The 13256-nt window shown below is 40.3% G+C and overlaps 1 protein-coding gene across 1 annotated transcript; it reads right to left on the minus strand.

Moving 5' to 3' along the window:
- Positions 1 to 355: 355 nt before the first annotated feature.
- LOC117298917 (methylcrotonoyl-CoA carboxylase subunit alpha, mitochondrial-like) lies at positions 356 to 13256 on the minus strand. Its single transcript, XM_033782295.1, has 16 exons — positions 13185 to 13256; positions 11523 to 11563; positions 10888 to 11033; positions 8948 to 9165; positions 8347 to 8494; positions 8020 to 8141; positions 7040 to 7151; positions 6543 to 6624; positions 5717 to 5844; positions 5151 to 5334; positions 4199 to 4308; positions 3446 to 3662; positions 3063 to 3202; positions 2423 to 2563; positions 1581 to 1754; positions 356 to 1095 (listed from the first exon to the last, which is right to left on the minus strand). Exons 1-16 carry the CDS (start codon positions 13244 to 13246, stop codon positions 988 to 990), a joined length of 2133 nt encoding a protein of 710 aa, XP_033638186.1. The 5' UTR covers positions 13247 to 13256; the 3' UTR covers positions 356 to 987.

Consider the following 13256-nt stretch of genomic DNA (forward strand, 5'->3'; position numbering starts at 1 on the left):
GGCACTTTACCAACCAAGCATGATATTCTTCATACTTAAAGCCATTATACACTTTCGGAACAGAAAAATAAATTAAAGTTCACAGATTTACAAATAACTTACAGGGTTTACTGAAGGTAATGGTAAAAGACTTCTCTTGAAATATTATTCCATGAAATGCTTTACTTTTTGAGAAAACATTTAAAAAATTATCAATTCTCGACATCGAGAATTACGGACTTATAGTAAACACACGTCATGACACGGCGAAACGTGCGAAAACAAGGTAGGGTTTTTCTGTTATTTTCTCCCAACTCAGATGACCGATTAAGCCTAAATTTTCACAGGTTTGTTATATGTAAGTTGTGATAAACAAAGTGTGGGCCTTTGGACAATACTGTTTACCAAAGTGTCCAACGGCTTTAACTCATTTATGATTTGTTTTGCCCTTGTACAGTTGGAAAATAGGAAAAAGGAAATAGTGATTATATAGCCTGAAAAATAAATAAAACCATACACCATATGAACAAGTAGTTCAGCCAAAGAATTATTTTCCTACTTTTTTTCCAAGGACCAAACCTCATGCCTGACCAATTGAGCTGTCTAGCCCTATTTTGATGGTTCTCCATATATTGTTGATTTCTTTGTGTGGGGCCAGTCAGAAGGTATACATACAACTGCTACATGTAGCTGCTGTGTAGACTTGTGATGCCAAAACTAGCATCGCAATTTCCTGATATATAGACCAGGGCCTAATTCCACAAACATGTAAGCACAAAAGCTTGCTAAGCAGAAAAAATCTTGATCAGCAAAAAATATGCTACCAGCCAAAACGCCATCCATTTACTGTTGCTGTGACTGGTACCCCACTAACTTCTTTGCTTAGCAAAGAAATCTGCTTAACAGACTTTTCAGCTTAACAGCTTCATGACATTCTGCCTAGACTTTATGGTTTTGTCTCGCAAGATGACAAGAGTAATGTGGTTTAGCCTACTCTTTGCATTTTCGCTACTTTTCTTCGTTGAAGACGACCAGTGGTGCGTTCTTCTGTACGTTGTCTCCCTTGGCAACCAAGATCCTCTCTATTGTTCCTTTCTTTGGAGCGCGGATCACATACTGAAAATGAAGGCGAGAATGTCGAAGAAATGTGATAAAAATAATAGTTCTACTTGTAAATTCTTTTACATGTACATATAGCACTTCATAACACCCCTAGGTGCTACAAGTGTGAGACCTATGCCTTTATAGCACCATTTAACCATTCAGATAGGAGGTGTTTTGGCGCAATATTCTACCGATCCGACCAGGAACACCTGGGCTGACCGCTTCTCTTTAAGATAAGTGCACTAGGTTCTTTTACGTGCTTTACACAACACACAGGAACTACAGCTTTACATCCAATCCAAATGACGTGGCAGTAATCGGTAATAAGTACATTTAGCTTTTTTATTAGTAAAAATTCAAATGAAATAGTGATTGTGTCCACCACTGAACTAGCCAGTTGGACCACTTGGAAATATTTGTCTAACTGGTCCTCAGGTGTTTTAACTGGCATTTGGTCAGCAAATCACTGTTAAAGGAGAACAACGCTGATTTCTTACCTCCATTTTCATAGACTCGAGGGCCAGTAGTGGGTCCCCTTTCTCCACAACAGCTCCTGCCTCAACGTAGAGGTGCGTAATGTCGCCCTGCATTGGAGCTCGGTCGCCCATGGTACCTGAGCTGGATTCGCCAAGGTACTCTGGCACAGGTTGGGTCGCCTCAACCCCACCAACCTGAGGATATGTAACGTGTAAATGGTTATTTACTTGATAATTGAAATTAAAAAGTTGCAGCCCCTTGAGTTGATCCCTTTGCTGCTACTTCCCAGGTTGTATCATAAATTTGATTTATGCTATGCGGCAGGTATAAAAGATGCCCCCTTATTTGTTGGGTTCAATCAACTTTAGTCAGTTCCTTCAACCAATGCTTCTGGTAAATAGAGCACCTGCCACATCAGGTTTCGGGTGCTCCCATATTTTTATTGTATGTAGACAGCTCTGACAAGCTTCGTCTCTGTCTTCACAAGTACAGATACCGGTATAAGGTATGTAGGACAACTGTAGGCGATAACAGATTCCTCAGAATAGCATAATGGCCTGGTCTCACAGGCCCCGATAACGAGAACGGAAACGAGAAAGTTAAAAATGCACGCCTTACGATTGGTTGAATAAGCGTGGGCGTATTCTAGGTGGAGCGATTCAACCAATTAGAATGGGGTCTTATTGCGTCAGGATCGTTTTCGTTATCGCTGCAGTATGACTCGGCCTTAACAACCCTTCTATGAGTGTCACAGATGGCAGTTACTTGTTGAATGGCTTCTCACTGGCACTCCATTTCTATGGTAAAACCATAGAAATAGAGTGCAAAAAAAAGCTTGAGTAGAATGTCTAGTCTGACCTACCTCTGCGAAGAGGTGAACAGCGCCCTCGTACATCACAACTTTTGTCTCTGATTTCACCCCGTTGATTGTCCCAACTAGCTGTGCGGAATTATCCTCCACTGCTGTGAGTTTGCCTTGGAAGTCAAACGTTTCCTCACCAACCTGTTATCAAAAATGAAATATGGAAGTTAAGACTCGGATAAAACGGGGCCTAATTCTATGGCTCGCTCAATCACAGAATTCTGCAGAAAAATAATCATAACAAATTGAGATTTTTAAATATTGAATGGCTTCAAAATATAACCTATACACTGAAGAACAAGGCAATGCCTCATATGAACCAGATACTTTAAATCAAAGGTCTCCAACAACAGTAGTTTTCAATGGCTTTTCCCTGGCTAAAACAATTGACTTTTATTTGTAGTGTAATCTGGAATGAAATCAACGATCCTTGCCAACTGGGTATTTTGTTTATCTTCTTCTTCTACTTAAAAAAAACCTAAATATTTCGATTTTCAGTTGTTTCTTTTGACCCACCCACCCACAATTTTGAAGAATTTATTTTGTTGCTATTTTGAATGGCCCCTATTCCCTTATTCAGACTGGCATAGTTTTAAGTTAGTTTACAGACGGTCAAAGGACTGGTTTTTGTTTATATTACCTTGACCATGAAGTTTCCTTGCGATCCGTAAGTCACCATGACATCAATCGTCTCATCGTCTTTACCGGTGAATGTAATCTTCCTGCTCAGATCCTCGTTGACTCGTACACCACTTCCGAGGGCAAAGGGCGAAAAGGGATCTGAACCCCAAACAAAAAAGAAGAAAGAAAAATGGGGATTCACTATCAGGATTGACAATGCGTGATATTTGGTTCTTGGACAAAGTTTGGAACTATCTATTGATTACAAGTGGACAGATGACAGCGATCCGAGAATGTGACAGATTCTAACACATTTTAATGAACCAATTCCAGGGGCGAGCAAGACATTCTGGATAAAAAAATGGTGTGGCGAGATTGAGGTTGAGGATGAGGAAACTTTACCTCCGGTTGAAACAGCCTCTTTCTGACCCCTGTCCTGTTCGAAGAGAATCATGGCTATTGAAGCCTGGCACAATGTCCGACTATTGAGGGCGCCCTTCTTCTTTAACAGTTCATCTTCGTGTAGCGGAATAAAACCTGTGTGTACGTTGGCCTGAATGAATTCTGGATGCTTGGCCAGGTCGTCTAGAAACCTGATGTTTGTTTTTAGACCAACGATCTACAGTAAAAAAAAAAAAGAGTAAAAAAAGACAAGTTTCTCTTGATCAAATGGTTTTACATATTTTGTATGCATGGATTTTGTTCACATTCCACTGAAGAACATTCTAGTTTCCTGAATCACAATTTCTTGATTTGTGTAGTTCATAATCTTAGATATGATAAAACAATTACAAACTCGGGCTGGACTTGAGCCAATGACCTCCGGATTATTTAGGCGGCACTCTACTAACTGGGCTATCTAGCATACTGAGCTGGCAGTTAGCAGGCTGGTGCTTTGGGCCCCTACTCAGGGTCGCTGTTCCCGTGGCAGACCACAAACCACCTTTGTGGACACCTTGTGCCGGGACTCTGGCCTACGACGGGAAGAGCTGCGTACAGCAATGGAGGACCAACGTGTTTGGAGGGCCATCATCCGATGCTCCGTATCAACTGAAAGAAGGAATGAATCTAGCCCTATGTAATGTATATTGGCGGTCTCTCTATTTTGTCAACATCTTTGTTCGAGGGTATCAACAGTCTAAATCATACACTTACATGATAATTTCTGAGAGCTTTTCTAAGTTTTTCCAAGGCACTCGTCCTATCCGTTGACCAAACCACCAGCTTAGCAATCATCGGATCATAAAATGTGCTGACCTCATCACCTTCAAAAAAGAAAAAAAATTAATGACATTATAAAAAGAACTTTTATATACTGAAGGGGCAGTTCACTGCTCAGTGTTGTACTTCAACCCAGCAAATGATCCCAAGTTGTGTGTGTGGTGTTGGCCTGAGGACTGCACTAGTAAAACTGACTTTGCTTTACATGGGATCAGGCATACCACCATAATCAGAGTCAAACAGTTTAGGTGTTGAGCTGCCATTTGGTGCTGAAAATTGTTAGAGGGATTGGGAACATAAGCCTTCATTGCACTACACCGTTCCTGGGGTTATCCCCGGGAAGAATGGCCGGCCCTTTTCACACCATGATCTGGTCTGCCCCTCCAAAAGGGCATACCTGTGGAATGCCCACTCCTGCTTCTGAGTAGGGGTAAGTGGTTACCCTGGGTATTCTTAAAACGTGTGGATGAAACCCCTTGATATAGTTATATCTTGTTGGGCCCCTGCACCTAAGCCCTCATGCCCCCTTCCAATGTTGGTTCTTAATGTGCGGTCTCATTGTTTGCTCTCATTGAGTGGTCTGCGCTCCCATCAGCATTGATCGGGGGGACAGGGGAGAGAATGTTGGGACAGGGGAGAGAATGTTCAGTCAGGGGGGGAAGGGCACAGGGAGTGTTTACTGTCCTGTTGTGAATGGGTGGCCAAAGCATTTTGGCCGGGATTGTAGGCTGGGACAGTGTTAACGTTCGCTGGAGTAACCAAGGGAAAACTCCCGCGGCCTCCCCAGGGCTGCATTCACTAGGGATAAGAGATACAGTGTTGAAAAGAACTCAAGTGGATCCCTCATTGAAGTTGGGACTAAAAAATAAAATGCATTGTGACTGACCCTGCCTGACACCAGTCTCTATCCTCACTGTCTCGTCTGCTTCAGGGGGTGATAGATGGACTAAGGGTCCAGCGCCTGGTAAGAAGTTATTATCAGGATCTTCAGCGTAGATCCTAGCCTCAAAGGCGTGGCCGTGAAGGCGGAGCTCTGATTGGCTGAGAGGAAGAGGGTCACCACCGGCAACCTATTGAAAAATAAATGCATTCAAGTGTATAAATGGGTATCTGCAAGGGTGGAGGTTGATAGTGTGTTTGAAAAAGCCACTGGAGCATCACGGCAGCTCAGGGCTGTATACACCCCAGGGAGCTGAGAAAGATTAAAGGGATGTTATTGGCCCTATGACCAGGGCACCTTTTTTTCTATCAGAAATTCTTTTTAGAATTTGACTTTTTAACTTTGGGAAAATTATTTTTGGGGATTTCAGATTACAGCAACACAAAAGGTCTTCTTAGGCTGGAATGTATGCACATCTCCTTAACACTCGCTCAACAATACGACTAAAAAAAAAAAGGACGACAAGTTTGGAAAATAGAAAAACAATTTTTGGAGGCAGGTTACAATCTTACCTTTAGTTGCCATTCTACCAGGTCCGTTGCCGTTACCATCTCAGTGACTGGATGCTCCACTTGAAGTCTTGTGTTCATCTCCATGAAGTAGAAATTTTTCTTACTGTCCATGATGAACTCCACGGTACCTGGTGAGACAACAAAGCTGTTAGTTTAACAACCCTTTGGTTCCTAAATTATTTGGGCCTCAACAACCATTTGGGGACTGCATTGTTTGACTACTCGAGCATTAAGCAGACGTTCCTGCACAACAGAAAGCTTTTGTTTTAAAGGCCATTTTCACAAACTCCATTATATCTTTGAGGATGTTTTTCAACAAAAGTGATTAATAACAAAGTTCTTACTTATTAAAATCCATTGCATAAAATCCACAAATCATTGAGATCGGTCAATAAATGACCAAGTTCTTCGTTTTTCTTTCCTTAGGGTGATCTGTAATCACAAACACCTTTTTGTTCGCAACCATGGCACTCTGTAGGTGTTGCGCATTTCGGATCATTCAACTCCAATTTGAAGAAACAAGCAACCTTATTTTATTTAACCATCACTGGAAATATTTCGAAAGTCAAAAGAAAGTCTGCTTCTAATAACCTCAAATGATAAACACAGAGCACACATTCGCAAATATGCATCGCTGTGGAGACATCTTTTGTTCTTTCCATTGTCCCTGTACTAAAGATTTTCCTATAAACTTTGTACACAAAATTGCTTGTGGAGCACCCTGGTCTTCAGAATTTCCCCATGGAGTCCTTATATTTTCGCTTTTTGATTTGTCCTTGATCTCCAGAAGGTACCAAATATGAGAGCATTATTTGCTGAACCATACCTGCTCCTACGTAGTTGACGGCCCTTGCTGCTCTCACAGCTGCCTCTCCTATACTCCTCCGTACTTCCTCAGGAAGTCCAGGCTGTGGGACAGAAAGAAGAAAAAAAAACCATGAAGGTCAAATCCAAACACTTTGAGAGCATGCCTCTAACCCGACATGGGGTAATAGATTGTTTACTTCTGCGAACGAATGATTTTATGGAACTGATCATTTTCTCCATCACTGGCATTGTTCAAAATTTTCCTCAAGACTCACCTAATGAGGACTCGTAGCTTTCCCTTCTTTCATTGTGTTACTGCGCCATGAGCCTCTTGAGATGAGTCATAAACAAAAATTGTAAAAATCTTTAGAATCTTTTTCTTTCCCTGATACTTTGTGGAATAGTTCTATTATGTTAAATAGAAGAAATAGTCTGGTCCTCTTTTATTACAAGGAATGTTTTTAGCATTCATCACTGGTACGGCATACAAGGAACATGACTGAGATCAAAACTAACCGCAGGTGCTTCTTCAATAATCTTCTGGTGTCGTCTCTGAACGCTACAGTCTCTCTCAAACAGGTAGACATAATTGCCGTGTTTGTCACCAAACACTTGTACCTCAACGTGCCTGCCAAAACAAAGAAGAATATTAATCATCAGGTTGACGTCTTGGTGACCAAACAACTGACCCTGTCCAATTGAGGCGCAGGGCCCCAATTTAACACGTCTTGGTGACCAAACAACTGACCCTGTCCAATTGAGGCGCAGGGCCCCAATTTAACACGTCTTGGTGACCAAACAACTGACCCTGTCCAATTGAGGCGCAGGGCCCCAATTTAACACGTCTTGGTGACCAAACAACTGACCCTGTCCAATTGAGGCGCAGGGCCCCAATTTAACTTGTCTTGGTGACCAAACAACTGACCCTGTCCAATTGAGGCGCAGGGCCCCAATTTAACACGTCTTGGTGACCAAACAACTGACCCTGTCCAATTGAGGCGCATGGCCCCAATTTAACACGTCTTGGTGACCAAACAACTGACCCTGTCCAATTGAGGCGCAGGGCCCCAATTTAACACGTCTTGGTGACCAAACAACTGACCCTGTCCAATTGAGGCGCAGGGCCCCAATTTAACACGTCTTGGTGACCAAACAACTGACCCTGTCCAATTGAGGCGCAGGGCCCCAATTTAACACTGGACCCCAGGCCTGAGGCCAGTGACTTTAGCATCGGGCCAGTAAACAACCCTGCAAGTCAGGCAGTCTTGTGTTTTTGAATAATAACACCTCACTGCATTTTTAGATGAAGCTGATAAGAAAAAATATATTTCAATTTAGTTGAGTATTGAAGCTAAACACATTTAAGAAAAATCAGATAAATCTTCTCCCAGTGATTGTCCAACAGCTCAAAAGAATAGTGTTGTTCTCATTTTTCTGATCAGCAGAGTTTGGTTTTGAGTATCAATGCTGCAAATGTCACTTTAATATCAACACACCTTGGTGTCTCCACAAATTTCTCCACAAGCATGACGTCATCATCAAAGGATTTCAGAGCTTCTCTTCGGGCAGAGTCCAGGGCCTCATCAAAATCATCCGCTGTCATCACGATGCGCATACCCTGAAAAGAATATCAGTTCAGGGGGTGAGAGTCAGTGCTGAGAAAGTAGTTTAAAATTAAATGAACTAGGATAACATTTGTTAGCTCTGGTGATGTCAGCAGTCAAGAGTGGGGGGTTCGAATCCCGGTCATTTCACTTGGAGACTTTGAGCAAGAGTATCTTGGACAGAGTATCTGGTTCAATAAGAATGGGCATCAACCGTACCTTACCACCGCCCCCTCGGACCGCCTTGAGCATCACAGGATACCCAATCTTCTCTGACTCCGCCCTCAATCTTTCCACTGATTGGTCCTCGCCATGGTAACCTTCAATGATTGGCACTCCAGCCGCTGACATGATGCCTTTTGATGTGCTGCCAAAAAATCAAGGAATCCATTTATTCTAATTTCGTTTACAATACAATCAAGAACATTGTAAAGATGATGAAAGAAGATACAGGGTTGGAGACTACAGATGAACTAGCTGGCTGCATGAGGGATCATCATGTGTGGCGTGTGTACATGTATCATCGCGCTCATCTCAAGCAACTTCGGTCAACGGAGTGATTAGAGACTATAGCAGCCACAAAGTGGTCAAGAGCCCAATTTTTAAACCCCCAACCAATAAAATTCTGTTTCATGTTATTTTTGTTGACATTTTCACTGAAAACAAAATTGATTAAAAATGAACACCATTAGTGAGATACAGGCATGGTTAAGATTATACAGAAATGAATGGTCTCTATAAAGGGTTTATTGAAGTATTTCACAGTGGCCTCTTTATTATATTATTTTATCTCAGAGGTTTATACCGAAATCCAACCAACCTTTTGATTCCCATATCTCTGATAGCGGACGACGGCGGCCCAACAAAAATGACTCCTTCCTGATCGCACAGATCGGCAAACTCTGTGTTCTCTGAGAGGAATCCGTACCCTGGGTGGATTGCCTGAGCCCCCGAGGCCTTAGCGACATCGATGATACGCTGCTTATTGAGGTAACTCAGCTGAGAGGCAGCTGGCCCGATGCGGTACGCCTCGTCCGCCTGAGGTTATCAATCAATCAATCAATCAATCAAAAGAAATTTTGTAAAGCGCCAAAATCAAAAGTTTGCTCTATAGGCGCTGATGTATGGGCACCAACAGAAGAAACATTATTGATGATACACCTCCTGATGAAACAGGTGAGCTTTCAGGAGTGTCTTGAATGTATGCAGTGAGGTGGTATCTCTGATGTATTCTGGAAGTTTGTTCCAGATTCTGGGGCCAGATCAAGTAAGATCAAAGCAAAGGGGCAAAGCTAGAGTCAGTTGGCTACATCTCAAATATTTCCTTTGCTCATTTTTTTTTATTATCTGAAGTCAGCAGGGCTTTTTGTTCCAATTAGCCAATGACCCTGTGAGATTGTGACTTTAGCTTTTATTAACAGTGACTGTAGTTATTTTTGTTCGCTATTTGCACGCATTTTATTTTATTGCTGCCCTACATTTAAACAGTTTACAAAGTTTGTTAATAATATTCTACAATCCCGGCCAAAATGCTTGGGCCACCCTTTCCTAACGTTGTATACAACGATTCCCTGTGCACTTCCCATTCACATTCAAAACATTTGTCCCCCGCCCCCCGCTCAATGTTGACTGTAACTCAGAACACAACTCAGAACACAATCAGCAATTGGAACTCAGAACACAACTCAGAACACAATCAGCAATTGGAACCAACACTCAGAACACAACTCAGAACACAATCAGCAATTGGAACTCAGAACACAACTCAGAACACAATCAGCAATTGGAACCAACATTGAAAGGGGGCAGGGAGGCCCAACGAGATATGGCCGGGATTGTAGTTATGAGTAGTTTACAGTAATACATCTTAGGATATGAAAACAAATGAAAGTTCACAATGAGTTAGATAGTTATATATATTAGGAAGCTTAATATGCTTTACTGTAGCAGTTTTAAACCAACATTTGTCAGTTTTAAAATCAGAGAGTCTTGACAAAGAACTTGAATGTTGTGACTCATCAAGGACAATTGTGACTTGGACCCGATATCTTGGTTTTGTACTTGAATGTAATTCAAACTGTCAATAAACATACCAAAAAAAAGATCCCTATACATCATGTCATCCTAAATAAAGGGTGCTAACTAATATCAATAAGAAAGTGGTTCTCATAACTCTCCTTCACCTTTTATAACAAACCAGAAAATACCTGGATCAATACTGCAATAAATCTCCCAATGTAGGGATATATGTGACCCGCTACGTGAAAATGAGTCAGATGTTGACAATTTCAAGGATTGAGTTGTATGAATGGCTTGAAAGAACACACCAACAGCAGCTATTTGGTATATGTCTAAGCTTTGGGGTGTTTAGCGTTGCTGAGTTACTCCCCTTTGACAACATGTTTGAAATTAGCTAATACATCATTTTTTCAAAAAAACAAGTTACAAGTAAAGTGATGTTTTAAACTACCATTTCGCGCGAAAGGATACAAATTAGACATTATAAGTATGATCACAAAATTGTTGCTTTCATAGCTTTATAGCCTAAAGGTAAGTGTTCTCAAGGTTAACCATTCAAATGCATTGGGCGACATCTGACTCATTTTCACGTAGCGGGTCACATATAGGTTGCAGTTTGCCTGAGAAACATATAAAACTTTCCCGAGTTCTCAGTAATGTCAATCATTAATAAACAATCCCTATTTTCTAATATCGGGTCTGAACTGAAACTTGAGTAATGCACACAGAACGTGGTCTTACCATTGCAACATGCATTGAGTTCTTGTCGGCATCGCTGTACACGGCCACCGTCTGGATGCCTAGTTTACGAGCTGAGCGTATCACACGACAGGCAATCTCTCCACGGTTGGCAATAAGCACTTTGCTGATTGGGGCTGGAGAACCACCTAAGAAAAAAAGGTCATCAAGTTAAAGGCAGTGGCACTATTGCTAACTACTCTCAAAATAATTATTAGCACAAAACCTTACTTGCTAACAAGTAATAGGGAGCTGTTGATAGTATCAAACATTGTGAGAAACGAATCCCTCTGAAGTAACATAGTTTTCGAGAAAGAAGTAATTTTCCAAGAATTTGATTTCAAGACCTCAGAAATGGATTTTGAGGTCCCGAAATCAAGCATCTGAAAGCACACAACCTCGTGTGACAAGGGTGTTTTTTCTTTTATTATTATCTTGGAACTTTGACGACCAAATGAGTTTTTACAGGTTGTTTTTTTATGCACATGTTGAGATAAACCAAGAGAGAAGAATTGTCTTTGACAATTACCAAAGGTGTCCAGTCCAGTGTCTTTAAAAAACCTTTCATGAAAGTCAGATAAGCCACGTGCACCTTGCACTTGCAGGAAAATACCACATAGGACTCGGACTATACATACCTGATAAGTTCCTGCATGATTTAATCCAATTTCCGTTATTCCTAGGTAGAAAAAAAGAGAAAGAATATAATTTTAATAATCAGTGTAAAACTGTTACCATGGTTACAATACTTTAAATAGTGATTTTTGCTAATCATATTGCAATGGTGTATTTTATTAGATGTACCAAAAAAAAACATTTAAAAAAATGTTTATAAAACAGTTGAAATCTTAATGGTTTTATTTGCTTTAGTTCATTTAAATTATAATTAAAATACCTCTTGCAGAGGTAGACCTTATTCCATTTTTTCTTGAAATTTGTCATTGTCGATCGTACACTACGCCTTTGAACAACTTTGGTTGATTTTGGCGCTATATACATTCCCTCTGATTGATTGATTGATTAATTGAGTGACTACAATTTTTTACAAATATCAAAAAAGTAGTACAGCGCCTCAGTTACTGGGTCTACTGTAGTACAGTCTGACAGTAGTAAAACCTATCATTTTTATATATAGTATTGTAGATTTAGGCCCAATTACACTCTAAATAAGCCTCTAAATGTAAATAACTAAATAAAAGGTCCATTTGGCATACATTGATCTGCATCATCATTACAATATTACTCATACGGTTACCTTTTCGCAACTAAATATTATTCAATGCCAGTCAAATTATAAGTAAAATAATTGCCATCATGTAAATAATGTATCCATTAACTACATAGTTTATGGTTTACTCAAATAAATTAATGAAAATAATATAAATCAATACGCAGCATCCCACTCCTAGCATTCGGCAAAATCAATTGACAAAAGTTGAGAAACCTACTAAAAAAATCAAAAAAATAAATTAAATCAAAGGTAAAAAAACACACACCACACACAATTTGAGTAATAATACATTCATAAATACTCCGGACAATTTGTCTTCTCCTATTGGTGGAGAGAGCGTCACGTGGGGGTGTTTAAACAGTTGACAATGACCAGTGTTTAAAATATAACCGCCTGGCTTCCGCGCGTCAGTACACAATTATCAAGCGGAACGCAATTCATAGCTATTAGTAACAGCGCGTAATCTCATTCTAAGCGCGCGTGTAATCTATTTCTAAGCGCGCGCGCGGACACACAACCCACACGCAACAGACTCTTCACAAAGTTTTTGAAACAAATATTTCAAACCTCGAATTTGCAACTGTCAAAGTGTCTGTAGGCCTAATTGTATTTTTTTTTTAAACAAAATGAATGGGAATAAAAGAGTACAAGTGACTCATTCTGAAAGGTCCGTTTAAAACCTTGCAGGGTCGCCGTGTGCTAACCAGTGCTAACCCGAGCCGAACACGGCAATTCGACCCTGCCTGCTTTAAAACGGCCGTGTAAGAACTTGTTGCTGCCCTTTTATTCCCTTAGTTAGTTAGGCCTATTGCAAATTATTGTTTATAAATAAAATGAAAACATTTTTACAATAATTTGTTTTTTGTATTGTAAAATAATTGGTTTTATTAATATTATTATTTAATTAAATAATTTAATTAATTAATTTGATATTTTACGTCCAAAAGGGAAAGGTTTCCGTATCCTGACACCACTTTATCATTCGTTATGAAATAAATTAGTATATTATTTTTACTCAAATGAGATGTTCCTTTTAGGAAAAAGTAACACACATTGACAAAAATCATACCTTCCTTGCAGAAGAACATCAGCAGAAAAGAGCAGTCGCCTTGCTCTCATGAACGTCGCCATGTTGATATTG

Source organism: Asterias rubens, chromosome 13 (genome assembly GCF_902459465.1).
Source record: "Asterias rubens chromosome 13, eAstRub1.3, whole genome shotgun sequence".
Lineage (NCBI taxonomy): Eukaryota > Metazoa > Echinodermata > Asteroidea > Forcipulatida > Asteriidae > Asterias > Asterias rubens.

Bases quoted from the DNA above. Each gene is read 5' to 3' on its own strand.
- LOC117298917 (XM_033782295.1), bottom strand. From the start codon at position 13,246: ATGGCGACGTTCATGAGAGCAAGGCGACTGCTCTTTTCTGCTGATGTT. The intron at 11,564-13,184 runs GTATGATTTTTG...TTTTCTACCTAG, and splicing joins GATGTTCTTCTGCAAGGAAG to GAATAACGGAAATTGGATTA. The intron at 5,845-6,542 runs GTATGGTTCAGC...TTGTCTCACCAG, and splicing joins CGTCAACTACGTAGGAGCAG to GTACCGTGGAGTTCATCATG.